Below are 21,370 nucleotides of genomic sequence, written 5' to 3' on the forward strand. Positions count from 1 at the left end.
TTTGTCTTAGTAATTCTGTGTTGAAGCAGATGTTGACCAGTCCTCCAGCACCCGGACCCTTATCAGTGGTGTCAGGTCAAGTCGTGGGGCCAACTACGGGGTAGGTCATCCCGTACGGTCGCTGCTGTTGTGAACAAGGGAACAAAGGAGATGGAACTCTACGCTTCAAGGCCTCCTTCAGCCAATCACGTTGGAATGAGAGCATGACAATCAGTCTTTTGACCTATCAAGGGCAACTGTCGTCATTCCGACCTATTGTAACCATAGGTGGAGGTCAAGGTGTGGCTAGCTGTTCCTGCCTTGCTGGTCCTTCAGATAAAAGGCTCAGACGATCGTCTGGGAATTGGTTCCTTCAGCAGTCCCAAGCCCAGCAAGGTAATGTAGGCTTTCCCTGTCTCGAACCCCGTAGCCACCGCTGCCCTAATTTGTAAGATGTTTACTGTGTCACATCAGGTTTAGCTAAGTGTAACGATGATGTTTACTGTGTCACATCAGGTTTAGCTAAGTGTAACGATGATGTTTACTGTGTCACATCAGGTTTAGCTAAGTGTAACGATGATGTTTACTGTGTCACATCAGGTTTAGCTAAGTGTAACGATGATGTTTACTGTGTCACATCAGGTTTAGCTAAGTGTAACGATGATGTTTACTGTGTCACATCAGGTTTAGCTAAGTGTAACGATGATGTTTACTGTGTCACATCAGGTTTAGCTAAGTGTAACGATGATGTTTACTGTGTCACATCAGGTTTAGCTAAGTGTAACGATGATGTTTACTGTGTCACGTCAGGTTTAGCTAAGTGTAACGATGATGTTTACTGTGTCACATCAGGTTTAGCTAAGTGTAACGATGATGTTTACTGTGTCACGTCAGGTTTAGCTAAGTGTAACGATGATGTTTACTGTGTCACATCAGGTTTAGCTAAGTGTAACGATGATGTTTACTGTGTCACGTCAGGTTTAGCTAAGTGTAACGATGATGTTTACTGTGTCACATCAGGTTTAGCTAAGTGTAACGATGATGTTTACTGTGTCACATCAGGTTTAGCTAAGTGTAACGATGATGTTTACTGTGTCACATCAGGTTTAGCTAAGTGTAACGATGATGTTTACTGTGTCACATCAGGTTTAGCTTTGCCGAACGAATGTCTCGTGTCATGCTTTTATGGTCAAATTGTCATAGAGGAAAGAGATCTCCTAGTTTGAAATCTTACTTGGAATGCAGAACGTGGAATATTGAATGTCAAGTATTAACGAAAGTGTTTGTACCTGATTAATGTGCTTGTCATCTTGTATTCTTATTTCTTGTATTATACGAAGATTTAACCCTGGTGTTTATTTTAATCCCATAACGTTAAGATAGTGTTATCCGGTGTTGTGTAACGTAACAAATCTAACGTCCTTGCGAAGACAAGGAACAGTATTGTATTTGCAACATATATATGTTATTGGCGACCTTGCTAGAATAAGTAGAGTTCATAACAATACCTATACATCTCAACGTATACATATATATACATACACAGACATATACATATATACACATGTACATAATTCATACTGTCTGCCTTTATTCATTCCCATTGCCACCTCGCCACACATGAAATAACAACTCCCTCCCCTGCATGTGCACAAGGTAGTGCTAGGAAAAGACAACAAAGGTCACATTCGTTCACACTCAGTCTGTAGCTGCCATGTAATAATGCACCGAAACCACAACTCCCTTTCCACATCCAGGCCCCACATAACTTTCCATGGTTTACCCCAGATGCTTCACATGCCCTGGTTCAATCCATTGACAGCACATCGACCCCAGTATACCACATCGTTCCAATTCACTCTATTCCTTGCACACCTTTCACCCTCCTGCATGTTCAAGCCCCAATCACTCAAATTCTTTTTCATTCCAGCCTTCCACCTCCAATTTGGTCTCCCACTTCTCGTTCCCTCCATCTCTGACACATATATCCTTTGTCAATCTTTCCTCACTCATGTCTCAACATCCACTTTTGTTTCCATACATATCAATCTATAATTTCCTTCCTTACACTTTATCACACACTCCCAAATTGCACTGGGGTAGCAACAGGTGGTGGTCAGTCTGCCTGGAGTTATTGTGGTGGGTCAATGATTTTTCTGCTGTCACCCTGACATCAGCTTTTTTACCCTACCCACATGCGCTTTGTGGTGGGTTTGTGCTGCAATGCCTGGCCCTAAGGACTTGGTTAAAGAGGATATTGCTCTTATTGTACCCTTGGAAGGACTATGCTGCCCTTCAATCCTCTCTTCACTTCCATACTTACACCTCTATTGTTTATTATTCTACTAAGTGACACAGTGACTTCTACCCTTGTACGGCTCTCTCCTTTATGTCTCCTTCCATATCACTACACTTACCCAAGACACCTCCTAGATACTTAAATTCTCTCACTTATTCCAGTCTTTCTCCCCCTCAAATCCAAAGCACAATTTAGTACACTTTCTTCTTTCACTCTAAATGGTTTCATAAAACCGATACTTTCACTCTGTTTCTATTCAAACACCATCACTTCACTTTTATTTGCATTTACCTTCAATCTCTTATGCTTACACACATTATAAAACACACATACAACCTTCCACAACTCCTCTTCACTCTCAGCAAAGACAGTATCATCTGCAAACAGGCTTGCCCCTAGCTATCATAACTCACCACTTATTCCATTCATTCATTTACCTTGGTTGGTGGCCTCTCTGTAAATCACCATTACATCCAAGAAAGGAATCTTACCATTATTATTCAGTTTTGCAGTAAATCTTGAGCCTGAAGTTTCTTGGAGTCAGTTACGAAGGTTTTCCAGTGAGTTTAAGTTATCGATGCAGATAAAAATGTCTATATATCTACAGTAAATCTGGGGTGTCGTGCTCTAAGGTCGCAGTATTGTAATTTCAACATGACATAAATGCCTGCACAAAGATTTACAGCAGAGCGAAGAGAAATTATGATATAATGAGTATCAGAGGTGGGAGGGATCAAGGGTAAGGGAAATGGAAGGATGCAGTGAAAGAGGTTTTGAGTCATCAGGGTATGAACTTTCATAAGTGTAAGAGGAGAACATGGTCTAAAATGAACTGGAGTATTGTGGTATACAGAAGGCAACATGCAGTCACTGGGCTGAACCAGGGCATATGAAGTCATCAGGGGAAACCTCAGAATGTTCTGTGGGTTCAACAGTGGATGGTGGGCTCTGACGTCAACGGATCGTACAAGATAGCTAGAGTGCAGATGTGAGCAAATAAGGCAGTTGTTTACCTGTTCCTGGTGCTAACTCACTACTGCAGGAAATGACAAAGAAGCATGAAAAACCTACAAACATCTCAAGATTTCTAAAATGCCCAAAATGAGGAGAAACTGTACACTTTAACAGGTTACTTTGTACACATACCCCAACCTAAAATTCAATTATGCCCATTTCCCTTGAAAGGTTGTCTATTTTACATATAATCTGAGAATATTTTGAATAAATATGAAAGATGAGACCACCATAAGGAAAAAATTATTTTCATTAATGAAAATACTACAAGATACTGCCATATTTCTAAGTATTTCTCACATACATTCTTGCTTTGAAGAATGTATGTGAGAAATACTTAGAAAAGCAAATGGATTTGTATGTAGCATTTATGGATCTGGAGAAGGCATATGATAGAGTTGATAGAGATGCTCTGTGGAAGGTATTAAGAATATATGGTGTGGGAGGAAAGTTGTTAGAAGCAGTGAAAAGTTTTTATCGAGGATGTAAGGCATGTGTACGTGTAGGAAGAGAGGAAAGTGATTGGTTCTCAGTGAATGTAGGTTTGCGGCAGGGGTGTGTGATGTCTCCATGGTTGTTTAATTTGTTTATGGATGGGGTTGTTAGGGAGGTAAATGCAAGAGTTTTGGAAAGAGGGGCAAGTATGAAGTCTGTTGGGGATGAGAGAGCTTGGGAAGTGAGTCAGTTGTTGTTCGCTGATGATACAGCGCTGGTGGCTGATTCATGTGAGAAACTGCAGAAGCTGGTGACTGAGTTTGGTAAAGTGTGTGGAAGAAGAAAGTTAAGAGTAAATGTGAATAAGAGCAAGGTTATTAGGTACAGTAGGGTTGAGGGTCAAGTCAATTGGGAGGTGAGTTTGAATGGAGAAAAACTGGAGGAAGTGAAGTGTTTTAGATATCTGGGAGTGGATCTGGCAGCGGATGGAACCATGGAAGCGGAAGTGGATCATAGGGTGGGGGAGGGGGCGAAAATTCTGGGGGCCTTGAAGAATGTGTGGAAGTTGAGAACATTATCTCGGAAAGCAAAAATGGGTATGTTTGAAGGAATAGTGGTTCCAACAATGTTGTATGGTTGCGAGGCGTGGGCTATGGACAGAGTTGTGCGCAGGAGGATGGATGTGCTGGAAATGAGATGTTTGAGGACAATGTGTGGTGTGAGGTGGTTTGATCGAGTGAGTAACGTAAGGGTAAGAGAGATGTGTGGAAATAAAAAGAGCGTGGTTGAGAGAGCAGAAGAGGGTGTTTTGAAGTGGTTTGGGCACATGGAGAGAATGAGTGAGGAAAGATTGACCAAGAGGATATATGTGTCGGAGGTGGAGGGAACGAGGAGAAGAGGGAGACCAAATTGGAGGTGGAAAGATGGAGTGAAAAAGATTTTGTGTGATCGGGGCCTGAACATGCAGGAGGGTGAAAGGAGGGCAAGGAATAGAGTGAATTGGAGCGATGTGGTATACCGGGGTTGACGTGCTGTCAGTGGATTGAATCAAGGCATGTGAAGCGTCTGGGGTAAACCATGGAAAGCTGTGTAGGTATGTATATTTGCGTGTGTGGACGTGTGTATATACATGTGTATGGGGGTGGGTTGGGCCATTTCTTTCGTCTGTTTCCTTACGCTACCTCGCAAACGCGGGAGACAGCGACAAAGTATAATAAAAATAAAATACTGCCATATTTCCACTACCAATGTGCTCCATTTTCCCATAAAAATGGCCGTGATTTTGTCTGAGAGTATCAAACTGTCCATTCTTTAACCCTTTTTACAAAGTTCTTGTACAACACACTGCCTAAGCTCCCTAGCTAAAATAAAATAATAATAAAGAAAGTGAAGGAATCTTCTCTAAGATAAGGCTCTATTTCAAAAGCAAAGGTGAGGATCAAAGAAAAAACTCATATAGGATATGACCTTCAGCACAGAGTAATTGATAGAGTAAAAATTTTGTTCATATGATTATCTTTTTAGAGAAGGGCAAAAACCTGTCAAAAGAGTACATTCTATAAAACTAACTTTTAATTAAGTAAATTTTTTATTCAAATTTTAGGGAGAATAAAAAGATGTTTTGGAAGGAGGTAAATAAAGTGTATAAGATGAGGGAACAAATGGGAACTTCAGTGAAGGGGGCAAATGGGGAGGTGATAACAAGTAGTGGTGATGTGAGAAGGAGATGGAGTGAGTATTTTGAAGGTTTGTTGAATGTGTTTGATGATAGAGTGGCAGATATAGGGTGTTTTGGTCGGGGAGGTGTGCAACGTGCGAGGGTTAGGGAAAATGATTGGGTAAACAGAGAAGAGGTAGTAAAACCTTTGGGAAAGATGAAAGCCTGCAAGGCAGCAGGTTTGGATGGTACTGCAGTGGAATTTATTAAAAAAGGGGGTGACTGTATTGCTGCCTGGTTGGTAAGGATATTTAATGTATGTATGACTCATGGTGAGGTGCCTGAGGATTGGCGGAATGCTTGCATACTGCCATTGTACAAAGGTAAAGGGGATAAAAGTGAGTGCTCAAATTACAGAGATATAAGTTTGTTGAGTATTGGGGAAGAGCAGTGCGGTTTCAGAAGTGGGAGAGGATGTGTGGATCACGTATTTGCTTTGAAGAATGTATGTGAGAAATACTTAGAAAAGGAAATGGATTTGTATGTAGCATTTATGGATCTGGAGGAGGCGTATGATAGAGTTGATATAGATGCTCTGTGGAAGATATTAAGAATATATGGCGTGGGAGGCAAGTTGTTAGAAGCAGTGAAAAGTTTTTATTGAGGTGTAAGGCATGTGTATGGGTAGGAAGAGAGGAAAGTGATTGGTTCTCAGTGAATGTAGGTTTGCAGCAGGGGTGTGTGATGTCTCCATGGTTGTTTAATTTGTTTATGGAAAGCAAAAATGGGTATGTTTGAAGGAAAAGTGGTTCCAACAATGTTATATGTTTGCGAGGCGTGGGCTATGGATAGAGTTGTGCGCAGGAGGGTGGATGTGCTGGAAATGAGATGTTTGAGGACAATATGTGGTATGAGGTGGTTTGATCGAGTAAGTAATAATAAGGTAAGAGAGATGTTTGGTAATAAAAAGAGTGTGGTTGAGAGAGCAGAAGAGGGTGTTTTGAAATGGTTTGGTCACATGGAGAGAATGAGTGAGGAAAGATTGACCAAGAGGCTATATGTGTCAGAGGTGGAGGGAACGAGGAGAAGTGGGAGACCAAATTGGAGGTGGAAAGATGGAGTGAAAAAGAATTTGAGTGATCGGGGCCTGAACATGCAGGAGGGTGAAAGGTGTGCGAGGAATAGTGAATTGGAACGATGTGGTATACCTGAATTGAACGATGTGGTATACCAGGGTCGACGTGCTGTCAATGGATTGAACCAGGGCATCTGAAGCGTCTGGGGTAAACCATGGAAAGTTCTGTGGGGCCTGGATGTGGAAAGGGAGCTGTGGTTTCGGCGCATTATTACATGACGGCTAGAGACTGAGTGTGAACGAATGTGGCCTTTGTTGTCTTTTCTTAACGCTACCTCGCACACATGAGGGGGGAAGGGGGGTTGTTATTTCATGTGTGGTGTGGTGGCAATGGGAATGAATAAAGGCAGACAGTATGAATTATGTACATGTGTATTTATGTATATGTCTGTGTGTGTATATATATGTATACATTGAGATGTATAGGTATGTATATTTACATGTGTGGATCTGTATGTATATACATATGTATATGGGTGGGTTGGGCCAATCTTTCATCTGTTTCCTTGCGCTACCTCGCTAACGCGGGAGACAGCGACAAAGCAACATAAATAAATATAAATACCTTTTTGAAAATGTGAAAACACACTAACCTGGGGCAAACCTCTCTTCTTCGCTCGCATGGACACTTTAGCTGGATCTGCCTGTGCCATACGTCCATACTCCTCACAGTGTTCTTTATCTTCTGCCCAAATATATCCTGTGAAGTTTTGTGAAAGGTTACATTCTGGTTGTCATAAATGATATCTGGACTTCAATAAAACTACTCAATTATAGTATGAATACCCCAGGATTCAATTTCTAAGCAAACATACAGTATATGCAGTTAACTAATTGCAGCATTTTTTCAAAAATTACTCCTGGGGACACGAGAAAAAGGGTATGACTCACATATCCCCTATGTGTCACAGAAGGTGACAAAATGGGTTAGGAGCAAGAGGCTAGAAGCCATTTCTTCCTGTGTTATCACCTTTCCTCCTATATTACCATTATGGTTTCAGAAGTGTAGAGGATATGTGGAACAGGTGTTTGCTTTAAAGAATGTCTGAGAAATACCTACAGAAACATTCTTTTTCTAATGTTGGGGACTCCAGTCATATACAAAAGTACACATCAAGGTCGGGCCTCAATTGAAAAACAGAGAGGATTATGAAATGGATAAAGAAGAAATGGGAAAGTATTTATGAATTTTGGAGAAAGTGAGAAACCTGTTTTTTAAAATGTGCCAGGTCATAGCTATTGGGAAAGACATGAGATGGTAAAGAGTTCCAAAGTTTTGAGGAGTAGGGAAAGACAATTATCAAAACGGCCCACCCTTACAGCAGCTTGCCAAGCAATGCGTGATCCAGCTAGTGGAAGGGGAACACAAGCAGCCAGCTCTTGGGAGCAAAAATCAAAGTAATACCTATAGAAGAGAGATAGCGAACCAATGTTGTGGCGCAGGGCAAGCGAGACAAGAAATGAAGCTTGCATGTATGGATCTGGAAAACGCATATAATCTGGTTGAAAGCTACTAGATGAAGTGAGAAGTTTTTATCGAGTAAAAAGCATATGTAAGAGTATGAAGAGAGGAGAGTGAGTGGTTTTAGGTGATAGTGGGTTTGCTGCAGGGGTGTGTGATGTTATTCTGTTTATGGATTGTGTGGTGAGGGAGGTATATGAAAAGCTCTTGGAGAGAGGGGCAAGTATGCAGTCTGTTGGGCATTAGAAGGCCTGGGAAGTCCATTGTTGTTTGATGATGACACACAACTAGTGGCAAATTTAAATGAGAAACTGTAGAAGCTGGCGACTGAGGTTGGGAGAGTGCAGGAAAGAAGGAAACTGAGAGCATATGTAAAGAAACATAAGGATACTAGGCTTAGCAGTGTTTAAGAAAAGGTTAACTAGGGTGTGAGTTTAAATTGAGAAAATTTTGAGAAGTGAATTAATTTAGATACCTGGAAGTGGACATGGTAGCAAATGAAACCATGGAAGTGGAAGTGAGTTATTGGGTAGGAAGGGGGGAAAGGTTCTTGAAGCACTGAGGATGGTCTGGAAAGAGACGTCATTACCTGGATGGGCAAAAATAGGTACGTTTGAGGGTATAGCAGTCCCAAAGATGCTGTATGGATGTGAAGCATGGGCTACAGATGAGGATGTGTGGAGAAGGCTGGATCAGAGAGAGAGAGAGAGAGAGAAGAGAGAGAGAGAGAGAGAGAGAGAGAGAGAGAGAGAGAGAGAGAGAGAGAGAGAGAGAGAGAGAGAGAGAGAGAGAGAGCAAAGAGTTTGGGTGACAGAGCTGATAAAGGTGTGCTGAAATGGTTTAGAAAATGGAAAGACACAATGAGGAGAGGTTGACAAAGAGGATATATGTATCAGAAGTGGAGGGGACAAGAAGAGGGAGACCAAATTGGAGATGGAAGGATGGAGTAAAAAAGATTTTGAGTGACTGGAGCCTGAACAGGCAGGAGGGAGATAAATGAGCACAGGATAGTGATCTGGAGTGGTATGGTATACAGGGGATGACATGCTGACAGTGGACAGGTAGGGAAAACCATGGAGAGGTCTGTGGGGCCTGATAGTGTACAGAAGGCTGTGATTTGGTGCAATACACATGACAACTTGAGAAGTGTAAGAAAATGTGACATTTCTCTGTCTGTTCCTGACACTAACTCGCAAATGCAGGAAATGGCAGAGTAGTATGAAAAAGAAAAATAGTCAAATAAATGAATATGGATAACAGTTTAATGGTACCCCTGCTATAAGCTTCACTTCGTCTAACAAATATGAATACAGAATTACACTTTAGCAGTTTACAATTTTCTTTATCTCATATTCAAGGGCCTTTATCATCTCAGATGAAACATCAAGAGAGACAGAATGTAATATTTTCTTAAAGAAATTTCATCTTTCTAATACAATAAATATACTTCTCGATTTATATGAATCTTATTTCAGCCATTTCTAGAATAACACATACAGTCTATTTACACCCTTCTTAACTTATGCAGTCTTAAGTTTGGAATAACATAATCATCATTGGGCTGGCAGAGCAATGGTGTGGCATTGCTAACACCACATAAGAAGTGTGCTCTCGCTTAATTTGACAAGGGTGACTCAAACAAAGAACCAAGTTCAACAGTGGCCCGAAATGTCCTTACTGACATCAGGCACTGTAGAGAAATCCACCCAGAGAAGACAATGAAGGCTAAACAGACAACACTAGACTTCTTTCTGAAGAAAAAGGACACTCAAAAGCCATCAACATCAAGTGACATAATAGCTGGACTCACTTTACTATCACTTTCACCTCCCACAACAACGTCATCTGATCCAGATAGACCCCCTTCCACAGTAATTCCTTTACTCAACTCCTCCCTCTCCATCAACATCAGCAAGCAATTCAGGAACAGCAGTAAATGTAAGTATTGGATTCTTTTCTATTTTGCTTTTATCATCAGAATTCATATTCTATTATTCTTATTTTGCTTTGTCGCTGTCTCCCGCGTTTGAAAGGTAGCGCAAGGAAACAGACGAAAGAAATGGCCCAACCCACCCCCATACACATGTATATACATACACATCCACACAAGCAAATATACATAACTATACATCTCAATATACACATATATATACACACACAGACACATACATATATACCCATGCACACAATTCACACTGTCTACCTTTATTCATTCCCATCGCCACCTCACCACACATGGAATACCATCCCCCTCCCCCCTCATGTGTGCGAGGTAGCGCTAGGAAAAGACAACAAAGGCCCCATTCGTTCACTCTCAGTCTCTAGCTCTCATGCAATAATGCCCAAAACCACAGCTCCCTTTCCACATCCAGGCCCCACACAACTTTCCATGGTTTACCCCAGACGCTTCACATGCCCTGATTCAATCCACTGACAGCACATCAACCCTGGTATACCACATCAATCCAATTCACTCTATTCCTTGCCCGCCTTTCACCCTCCTGCATGTTCAGGCCCCGATCACTCAAAATCTTTTTCACTCCATCTTTCCACCTCCAATTTGGTCTCCCACTTCTCCTCATTCCCTCCACCTCCGACACATATATCCTCTTGGTCAATCTTTCCTCACTCATTCTCTCCATGTGCCCAAACCATTTCAAAACACCCTCTTCTGCTCTCTCAACCACACTCTTTTTATTTCCACACATCTCTCTTACCCTTACATTACTTACTCAATCAAACCACCTCACACCACACATTGTCCTCAAACATCTCATTTCCAGCACATCCACCCTCCTGCGCACAACTCTATCCACAGCCCACGCCTCGCAACCATAAAACATTGTTGGAACCACTATTCCTTCAAACATACCCATTTTTGCTTTCCGAGATAATGTTCTCAACTTCCACACATTCTTCAAGGCTCCCAGGATTTTCGCCCCCTCCCCCACCCTATGATTCACTTCCACTTCCATGGTTCCATCCGCTGCCAGATCCACTCCCAGATATCTAAAACACTTTACTTCCTCCAGTATTTCTCCATTCAAACTTACCTCCCAATTGACTTGATCCTCAACCCTACTGTACCTAATAACCTTGCTCTTATTCACATTTACTCTTAACTTTCTTCTTTCACACACTTTACCAAACTCAGTCACCAGCTTCTGCAGTTTCTCACATGAATCAGCCACCAGCGCTGTATCATCAGCGAACAACAACTGACTCACTTCCCAAGCTCTCTCATCCACAACAGACTTCATACTTGCCCCTCTTTCCAAAACTCTTGCATTCACCTCCCCAACAACCCCATTCATAAACAAATTAAACAACCATGGAGACATCACACACACCTACCGCAAACCCACATTCACTGAGAACCAATCACTTTCCTCTCTTCCTACATGTACACATTTTTTTATCTAAATGACCATTTTTATATTTTCATGAACATAACTAATGTGTAAATCGAGACATTCCTGTAATACCACATTTATATGACCTTACAAGACTCTGTGTTAAAAATCTTCCAATATCTTCTTTTCTTACATGTTGTGCTCACTGCCCTAAAAGTCTGGATCATTATGCCCAAAAAACACAAACTGACGAAACATACACACACACATCCATTAATGTCTTGATAAGTACTGAACAACAGCTGTGCATTCATCTATTCAAGAAACTTTTACTTACAGCTTTTCCTTATGCAATAAGGGCCCTTAGCTACTACAGTACCTCTATACTTTAAGTTTCTGTGCACTATTAAAGTGTGCTAATCTCTAGGTTAAGAAAAATGTCTATGCTGAGTGCTAATTTTAAGCCTTGTTTTTCTCCAAAACAAGAAATTAAGTTTCAGCACAGTTAAATCTCAAAAACATTGTTCATGGTTTTATTTTCATTATCTCTGGCTTACTAGAAAGCTTATTCCAAGTTTCACCATAAATGACTGTCTTGTATTCAGATATCTTGAATCTAGTTATGATATTCTTCTTGAAGGTATATTTCAATGTTCTTTTCAATAGATTGGCTATAGACTGATACGACTGATACTACCTTCGCTGCTTATGAATGACTAGTCTTAACAAAATCATAAAGTAAACTGAGATATCTTTATAACACAATGATTTATCAAATGTGCAATACCCCTTACATTATACATCATGAATCATAAGACTGTATGCTGGTACAGCATCGTTTATAAAGTCTAACATTTAAGATGAGTTTAGGAAAAACACATAAAGCTTACCTTCTCTGAGTGACCAATCCATACCCATCTCAAGTGCTTCTTCTAAATCACGAGCTGTCATAGGAATGATACCCTTTGATCCAACACCTACTGGGATGTGATCAAACATGGACTGGGCTAACTGCTCCTGCAATTCAATTCAAAATTATTGAAGTCAGTAAAGGTCTAACCTTCCTTGTGAATGGATGCGCCTACAGATGCTCCCTAAGTCAACCCAGGTTAAAGTAGGGACTGTGTAAGGGATTTCGCAGACAGTTCCTCCTTCAGGATCGAGATAAGTTTATTGCTTGTATATTTTGTGAAATGAACAAAGTCAAAAGTGGATATCAAGGAAAATGACGAAGCCTGATGGAGTTTACATGATATGATGAAGCCATAGAAAAATGATGCATCAAAAGCAGTGGGTATATTTAGCAAAGAAAAACATAAAAATGGGGTAAACAGCCCCAAGACAAGGACAGTGATTAGGAAGACTAAGTTAGCAGTCAGCAGTGATTTTCAGCCAGCTAGGATGATTTCATGGCCTGCAGTAGGTGTTCAGGCCAGAGGTACTACCCAAAATTGGATTAGCAGATTGGAGAATGAAATAGAAATGGTCAAAGTATCATTCTGGATAGGGATTCCTTTGAGACAGACCATCATCGGATCTCTCTAGTAACAGATCACCAGCACGAGTTCTTTACTACTACGATGCAAATGTTAGATAACAGCTAATATTGGTGCTGACAGCGGATGGGTGAGCAAGGGTAGCTGTTTACAGGAATGAGTAAACTAAGGTCATGATGGTAATTGACAGTGATGCCACACCGCCAAAATTCAAAAAAAATTATGATGCAAAATAGCCCAACATTACGTAACATTACCTGGCTTCTACAGTGCGAACATTAGGTAATGTCAACCGCCTTTAATGGATTAAGGTAAGTTTCTAATAAATTGAAAATTTAAAGTGGTTTCAAATGGAACCATGTCTGAAGAAGGGAATGTTCCGTTAGAAGTCCTATCAGGAACAGTATTAGCTTAAAAGCTAGTTGTAATAAAAACTGAAAATATTGACAAGGAGGTAAAAGATAATACCCTCAGGTGTCTTGTATATGACATGAGAAAACTAAATCAATCAGAAAGTTGTGGAGAAAAAAAGCAAAAAGACCTGAATATTTGTGGCAAATGGGCCGAGTGAAATATGATGGAATTCATTAAAGAATATTTTGGGCAAATAAGCCGTGGAGTGACTAACTATGTATCAGTGACTTCCTATATAGGCCCTAAAGTGAGACAGAAAATGAAAAAACATCAATGATCTAGGAGTCATCATGCATGAGAAACTTGAATTCAAGGAGCACATTTCAGTAATATAAAAGTATTAGCAAGCCAAATAATGAGTGATATGATGATGAGAGCTTTCACAACAAGTGATGATAAGGTAACAGTGAAAATGATTGATGTACATAAAAGAAATATTGAATATTTGTGTGTCATGGGATCACTAGACAAACAAATAAAATCAACAATTCAGAAGGAATTAAGAAACATTTCACAAGCATGACAGAGGCTCTGGAACATATGACCAATCATCAGAAGCTGACAGAACTCAAACTGTGGTTTAAAAAGAAGGGAAAGGTGCAGGATAATCAGGATATTCAGGGTATCAGAAATGATGTACTGGATCTGAAAGCATCTGAACAAGAAAGATATAGACCCTCTAAGTCCCTTATAATACCCGAGAATAGAAGAAAAATCACTGTCCGGAGGTTGGGAAGGTTTCTCCATTCAATAACATGGGAAATAAACATGCATGGAAAACTACAGAAATATTCAAAACCTGATATGCAGTTGAGGCTGATGCAAGTTCCAACTGAATCCAGGATTAACAATTATGGAATGTGTGGCAGCAGAGAGGAAGAATATTATTATGCATCACGCATGACACGCAACAAGCACTAAGCATTAGCAATCCTTTTCAAGTAAAATCTTGTTATAGGTACTCATAGGCAGGTAGGTACTCAACATTCCTCCACTCATAGTCCACACAGCACGTTACAAGACCTAATTACTACTGGAAGTATTTTACCTTAAGTATTAGGTATGTGTATATGCAAGAGAGGAATGTGAATGTGGGACTAAACTGGGCCCTGGATTATATCATCCCTTTTACTTTGTGATTAACATTCATTTTTTGGAATGCATATCCCATACAAGGTGAGGGAAGGATGTATCTCCAGTCAATACAAATAAGCTTCCTTTGAGTAGCACTTATGCCAGATGGAACATGATAAGCAAAGCAGCAACAAGGGATGAAAAAAGGCAAATAAATAGAAAAAGGGCAAAGTTAATGTATATAGCATACTTTCTTCTTCTTCTTTTAAACTCTTCGCCATTTCCCGCGTTAGCGAGGTAGCATTAAGAACAGAGGACTGGGCCTTTGAGGGAATACCCTCACCTGGCCCAATTCTCTGTTCCTTCTTTTGGAAAATTAAAAAAAAAAACGAGAGGGGAGGATTTCCAGCCCCCCGCTCCCTCCCCTTTTAGTCGCCTTCTACGACACGCAGGGAATACGTGGGAAGTATTCTTAATCCCCTATCCCCAGGGATATATAGCATACTATCTAGAGGATAAATTGTGGGATCCAAGAACGGGAAAAAAAAAGATAATCCTATACTACTGCCAGAGTGGTACTTTCATAAGTGACAACTAAGTCTATCTATCTATCTATTTCTCTGATGCCTGTTCCCTTCTGGAACTTCCTCATAAGGGTGGCCAAGGCAATAGTCTCCATATCTAGTGAACTCCAGGGCCACTTCTTATCCTTTAGTGCCTCACTCTAACAGGCCACTGGCAGAGGGCGACTATATTGCAGTGTTTGCAGACGCTCCTACCGCATACTCCTACTGATTACTGCTACTTAATGCTCCTGCCTAATATTCCTTTCTACAACTTCTACCAAATATTTCTACCAAATGCTCCAAACCATTACTTCTATCTATCGCTCCTACCATTTTTTCAAAATGCAGGGTTAGCATATAAGGCTCACCACAAGAAAATCTAGTTACAAAGAATGAGCCATGTGGGTCAAGTGTTGTCAAATGTTATTGTGCAACTTATGGGTAAGGCAGAAAGAAAAGACACCAACCTTAGTCAAAGGGGAGCAAGTTGACAGCCACTGAAGTGCTGGCTCAATGCACAATCATCCCTAACCCTTCTTATACCCAAGCTGGTAGTACTGGTTATATACCTCTCTGGTTGTTGGCTGCCTACCAACAATTTCCTACCATGGTAAACTAATAAACAAAAAGTAAATGAAAATGTTTAAGATTTTCATAATAAATACCTTGATGGGAACAACATCAGCTTCAGTAAGGTTTGTACGCAACAGACGGACCCCACAATTGATATCAAATCCAACACCACCCGGGGAGACAACAGCTTTGGGGTCATCCATATCAAATGCTGCCATATTGCCTGTCAACAAAAAATAAGACTGAATAAATAATATACAAAACTCAGTAAACATTTCCACAATAAAATTGGTAAGCATAACATATCCTGCTATTACAAAACCTAGAATATCATGTAAAATATATCATCACTTTTCAAAAACATTAACATAGTCTAGCAAAGATTTGTCTTTGATGGCTAAGGCTGAGGTAAATGAATGTCCCCGAATGCAACCAGGATGAGGACGAGGAGGAGACAGGAGCTTTCTCTGAGAAAAGGAACTAAGATGTTCAACCTCCGAGTAAAAAGAAGTTGACAGGGAAAGATGTGTAGAATGGTTTGGGAAAGTTCAAGGGGTAAAGTCAGGGGCTAGTGAAATGAAGCTCAAGAGTAAAGGGGAAGAGTGATTTGGGAAAGTCTTGGGAGTAAAGTCAGGAGTTGGTGAGAGGACAAGAGCTAAGGAAGGAGTAGCACTACTCCTGAAGCAAGAGTTGTGAGAGTATGAGATACAGTGTAAGAGAGTAAATTCTAGAGAGATGTGGGTAAAACTGAAAGTGGATGGAGAGAGATGGGTGATTAATGATGCTTATCCACCTGGTCATAAGAAGAAAGATCATGAGATGTAAAAGTTTTGGGAGCAGCTGAATGAGTGTGTCAGCAGGTTTCATGTATGAGACTGGGTTTTAGTGACTGCCAATTTTAATGAGATGAGTAATGTGGCAATTAAGGATATAACTGGTGTACATGGGGAATTCAGTGTTGTAAATGGAAATGGTGAAGAGCTTGTCGATTCGGTGATTGGTAATACCTCGTTTAAAAAGAGAGATATACATAAATATACGTATGTGAGAAGGAGAGATGGGCAAAGGACATTACTGGACGATGTGTTAATTGATAGGCATGTTAAAGAGAGACTTTTGGATGTTAATTTGCTGAGAGGAGCAGCTGAAGAGATGTCTGATCACTATCTTGAGGAGGCAAAGGTGAAGATTTGTAGAGGCTTTCAAAAAAAGAAGAGAGCATGTTGGGGTGAAGAGAGTGGTGAGAGTAAGTGAGCTTGGATAGGAGATTTGTGTGAGGAAGTACCAGGAGAGATTGAGTGTAGAAAGGCAAAAGGTGAGAGCAAATGATGTAAGGGGAGTGATTGAGGAATGGGATACATTTAAGGAAGCAGTGATGGCTTGCACAAAAGATGCTTGCAGCATGAGAAAGGTGGGTAGATTAGAAAGGGTAATGAGTGGTGGGATGAAAAGGTAATGTTATAAGTGAAAGAGAAAAGAGAGGCAGTTGGATGATACTTGCAAGGAAATAGTGCAAATGACTGGGAGATGTATAAATGAAAGTGGCAGGAGTTCAAGAGAAAGGTGCAAGGGTTGAAAAATAGAGCAAATGAGAGTTGGGGTGAGAGAGTATCATTAAACTTTAAGGAGAATAAAAAGATGTTTTGGAAGGATAGATGTAGAAGAAAGTGCGGTTAATGGGGAGTATAACAAGGAGAAAATGAGGAATGTGCAGATGAGGGGGGTAATGAGGTAGGAATATAAGAGCAAGGTTGATGTGGGAAGGAAGGAGTGGAGCGTTAAAAAGGGTTTATTGAAGGTTGTTGTTGATGGTAATGAAGTGGGGATAGTTATTGTAAGAAAGGGATAGTTGAGTGTTGGAAAGAAAGTATAAGTTGTTAGAGCAGGTTTGGTAATTGGGAAGTATGTGGGAGGTGAGTTGAATGAGAGGGAGTAAGTGAATGTAGATATCATGGAGTGTGATCTGGAGGGATGAAGCCAGGAAGTGGTAAGTGGAATGTGGTGGAGGGTAGGGTGCTGAAAATTGGGGGCTTGAAGAATGTGTGGAATCGAGAAATTTTGGAAGGAAATAATGGGTAGTTTGATGGATGTGGTAAGCATGTGTATGAGTTGGGAGAGCAGTGCAGTTATGATGAGTTGTGGGAGGGGATGGGTTGTTGGAAATGGAGATTTATGAGACAATGGTTGTGTGTGGGGATGGTTGATGAGATAGAGTGACTAAAGGTAATTGAGAGATGTGTGGACAATATAGAATAAGTAGTGGTGTAGAGAGAGAGGAGGTGAATGATTGAATTCGGTATTGCGGCAAGGTGCGTGATGTCGTCAGGTTGCTAATTTGTTTATGTGAGGTGGGGTTGTTAGGGAGGTGAATGCAAGAGCTTTGGAGAGGGGCAAATATGCAGTCTGTTGTGGATGAGAGAGCTTGGGAAGTGAGTCAGTTGTTGTTCTCTGATGATACAGTGCTGGTGGCTGATTTGTGTGAGAAACTGAAGAAGTTGGTGACTGAGTTTAGTAAAGTGTGTGAAAGAAGAAAGCTGAGAGTAAATGTGAATAAGAGCAAGGTTATTACGTACAGTAGGATTGAGGGACAAGTTAGTTGGGAGGTAAGTTTGAATGGAGAAAAACTGGAGGAAGTGAAGTGTTTTAGATATCTGGGAGTGGATTTGTCAGCGGATGGAACCATGGAAGCGGAAGTGAGTCCAGGGGGGGTGGGGGGGGGGGGGGGGGGGGGGGGGGGGCCTAGGAGCATTGAAAAATGTGTGGAAGGCGAGAACATTATCTCGGAAAGCAAAAATGGGTATGTATGAAGGAATAGTGGTTCCAGCAATGTTATATGGTTACAAGGTGTGGGTTATAGATAGGGTTGTGCAGAGGAGGGTGGATGTATTGGAAATGAGATGTTTGAGGACAATATGTGGTGTGAGGTGATTTGATCGAGTAAGTAATGAAATGGTAAGAGAGATGTATGGTAATAAAAAGAGTGTGGTTGAGAGAGCAGAAGAGGGTGTTTTGAAATGGTTTGGTCATATGGAGAGAATGAGGAGCATTGAAAAATGTGTGGAAGGCGAGAACATTATCTCGGAAAGCAAAAATGGGTATGTATGAAGGAATAGTGGTTCCAGCAATGTTATATGGTTACAAGGTGTGGGTTATAGATAGGGTTGTGCAGAGGAGGGTGGATGTATTGGAAATGAGATGTTTGAGGACAATATGTGGTGTGAGGTGATTTGATCGAGTAAGTAATGAAATGGTAAGAGAGATGTATGGTAATAAAAAGAGTGTGGTTGAGAGAGCAGAAGAGGGTGTTTTGAAATGGTTTGGTCATATGGAGAGAATGAGTGAGGAAAGATTGACAAAGATCATATATGTGTCAGAGGTATAGAGAACGAGGAGAAGTGGAAAACCAAACTGGAGGTGGAAAGATGGAGTGAAAAAGATTTTGAGCAATCAGGGCCTGAACATGCAGGAGGGTGAAAGGCGTGCAAGGAATAGTGAATTGGAACGATGTGGTATACAGGGGTCGACATGCTGTCAATGGATTGAACCAGAGCATGTGAAGCATCTGGGTAAACCATGGAAAGTTTTGTGGGGTCTGGATGTGGAAAGGGTGCTGTGGTTTCGGTGCATTATACATAACAGCTAGAGACTGAGTGTGAACGAATATGGCCTTTGTTGCCTTTTACTAGTGCTACCTTACACGCGTGCAGGAGGAGGGGGTTGTTATTTCATGTGTGGTGGGGGGTGACGGGAATGAACAACGGTAGCAAGTATGGATCATGTATATGTGTATATATGTATATGTCTGTGTATGTATATATATGTATGCACTGAAATGTATAGGTATGTATATGTGCGTGTGTGGACGTGTATGTATATACATTTGTATGTGGGTGGGTTGGGCCAGTCTTTCATCTGTTTCCTTGTGCTACCTTGCTAATGCAGGAGACAGTGACAAAGTATAGTAAAAAATAAATAAATAAATAAATAGATTTTTGGAAGGAGGTAAATAATGTGCATAACACAAGAGAACAAATGAGAACATTGGTGAAAGGGCAAGTGGGGAAGTAATAACAAGTAGTGATGAAGTGAGGAGTTGGAGTGAGTATTTTGAAGGTTTGTTGAATGTGTTTGATGACAGAGTGATAGATATAGGGGGTTTTGGTCGGGGTGGTGTGCAAAGTCAGAGGATCAGTGAGAATGGTTTGGTAAAGAGAGAAGAGGTAGTGAAAGCTTCATGGAAGATGAAATCCAGCAAGACAGCAGGTTTGGATGGTATTGCAGTGGAATTTATTAAAAAAGGGGGTGACTGTGTTGTTGATAGGTTTGTGAGGATATTGGATGTATGTATGGACCACGTTAAAGTGCCTGAGGATTGGCAGAATGCATGCATAGTGCCACTGTACACAGGCATAGAGGATAAAGAAGAGTGTTCAAACTACAGAAGCATAAGTCTGTTAAGTGTTTCTGGGAAACTATATGAGAGGGGTATAGATTGAGAGGGTGAAGGCATGTACAAAGCATCAGATTGGGGAAGAGCAGCGTGGTTTCAGAAGTGGTAGAGGATGTGTGGATCAGGTGTTTGCTTTGAAGAATGTGTGTGAGAAATACTTAGAAAATAGATGGATTTGTATGTAGCATTTATGGAACTGGAGAAGGCATATGATAAAGTTGATAGAGATGCTTTGTGGAAGGTCTTAAGAGTATATAGTTTGGGAGGTGAGCTGCTAGAAGCAATGAAAAGTTTTTGTTGGGGATGTAAGGCATGTGTACAAGTTAGAAGAGAGGAGAGTGTTTGGTTCCCAGTGAATGTCAGTTTGCAGCAGGGATGTGGGATGTCCCAATGGTTGTTTAATTTGTCTATGTATGGGGTGGTAAGAGAGGTAAATGTAAGAGTTTTGGAGAGAGGGGTGAGTTCGCAGTCAGTTGGTGACAAGAGAGCCTGGGAAGTGAGTCAGTTGTTGTATGTCAATAATACAGCTATTATGCTAGAAAGGTAGGGGCAGAACTGTGAACAGTGGGAGATGAATGCAATAAGCTAGAGAGGTATAAGCTGAACTGTGAGCAGTGGGAGATGAGTGCTATATCTGGGAGAGGTATAAGAGAGGTATAGATTGACAATGATCTGTCTTTGTATTTTGTGTAGAGTCATTTATGGTCACTGACTCTCCTGGTACTGTAAGATGACCAAGGTGAGCAGAAGTGTTTTCTAGTACATGTGAAGGAATTGATGACTGCATCAACCTGACCATGACTGTAATGCATTTAAGTAGCATTTAAGTAGTACAGATGGTAATTTTACAAACTTTTATAATTTTGCTATTATGAAATAATCATCACTGAATCACACTGATCATAACAGGAAAAGATTCATTATATAAGACATAGCATAATAAAAAAGCATAGCATAGCAAAAACTTGAAAAATTAAAAATCAAAGAGTTGGAAAAGATAACTAACTCAAGAGGTAAGGGGTTAATGAATTTCACTACTGGATGACCCTACACAACACAAATCTTAAGAGTGAACTCTATTTATAAAATAAAAGGACCAAAGTAGCCATTCTCATCAAACAGTTCTGTTTAAGTAATAGTCAAAGTTAGAACAGTGCAGAACACCTATAGAAAAAGTAACTACAGCTGTGTGAAAAAGAAAAAGTTTCTACAGCTTTATCTGAAGTTCAAAAGAAGACATTATCATTTTACAACTCACCAATAGCAAAGCCATATCCTGAATGGACATCTGGCAAACCAACAGATCTTCCAACGATGCCAGGGAGAGCAGCAACATTGGCAATCTGCTTCATACCAGGTAAGAAACCTCCAACCGATCCAGGGCGGCAAGCATTCCGCAACTCCTCGAACATTAATTTTTCAAGATGGTCGTTTACATAGAATATGCCATCCACCTGAAATTG

General features: G+C 40.7%; 1 protein-coding gene across 2 annotated transcripts in view; it reads right to left on the bottom strand.

Moving 5' to 3' along the window:
* RtcB (RtcB RNA ligase) overlaps positions 1–21,370 on the bottom strand; it is an 83,236-nt gene that overhangs the window by 52,023 nt on the left and 9,843 nt on the right. For both annotated transcript variants that reach the window (XM_071661874.1, XM_071661872.1), the window contains exons 3-6: positions 21,166–21,361; positions 15,550–15,680; positions 12,225–12,351; positions 7,113–7,219 (exon numbers count right to left, since the gene is read on the bottom strand). In XM_071661874.1, the coding sequence (XP_071517975.1) occupies positions 7,113–7,219; positions 12,225–12,351; positions 15,550–15,680; positions 21,166–21,361 (561 nt within the window). The remainder of the gene's footprint in view (positions 1–7,112; positions 7,220–12,224; positions 12,352–15,549; positions 15,681–21,165; positions 21,362–21,370) is intronic.

The sequence above is a fragment of the Panulirus ornatus genome, chromosome 5, assembly GCF_036320965.1.
Source record: "Panulirus ornatus isolate Po-2019 chromosome 5, ASM3632096v1, whole genome shotgun sequence".
Classification (NCBI taxonomy): Eukaryota; Metazoa; Arthropoda; class Malacostraca; order Decapoda; family Palinuridae; genus Panulirus; species Panulirus ornatus.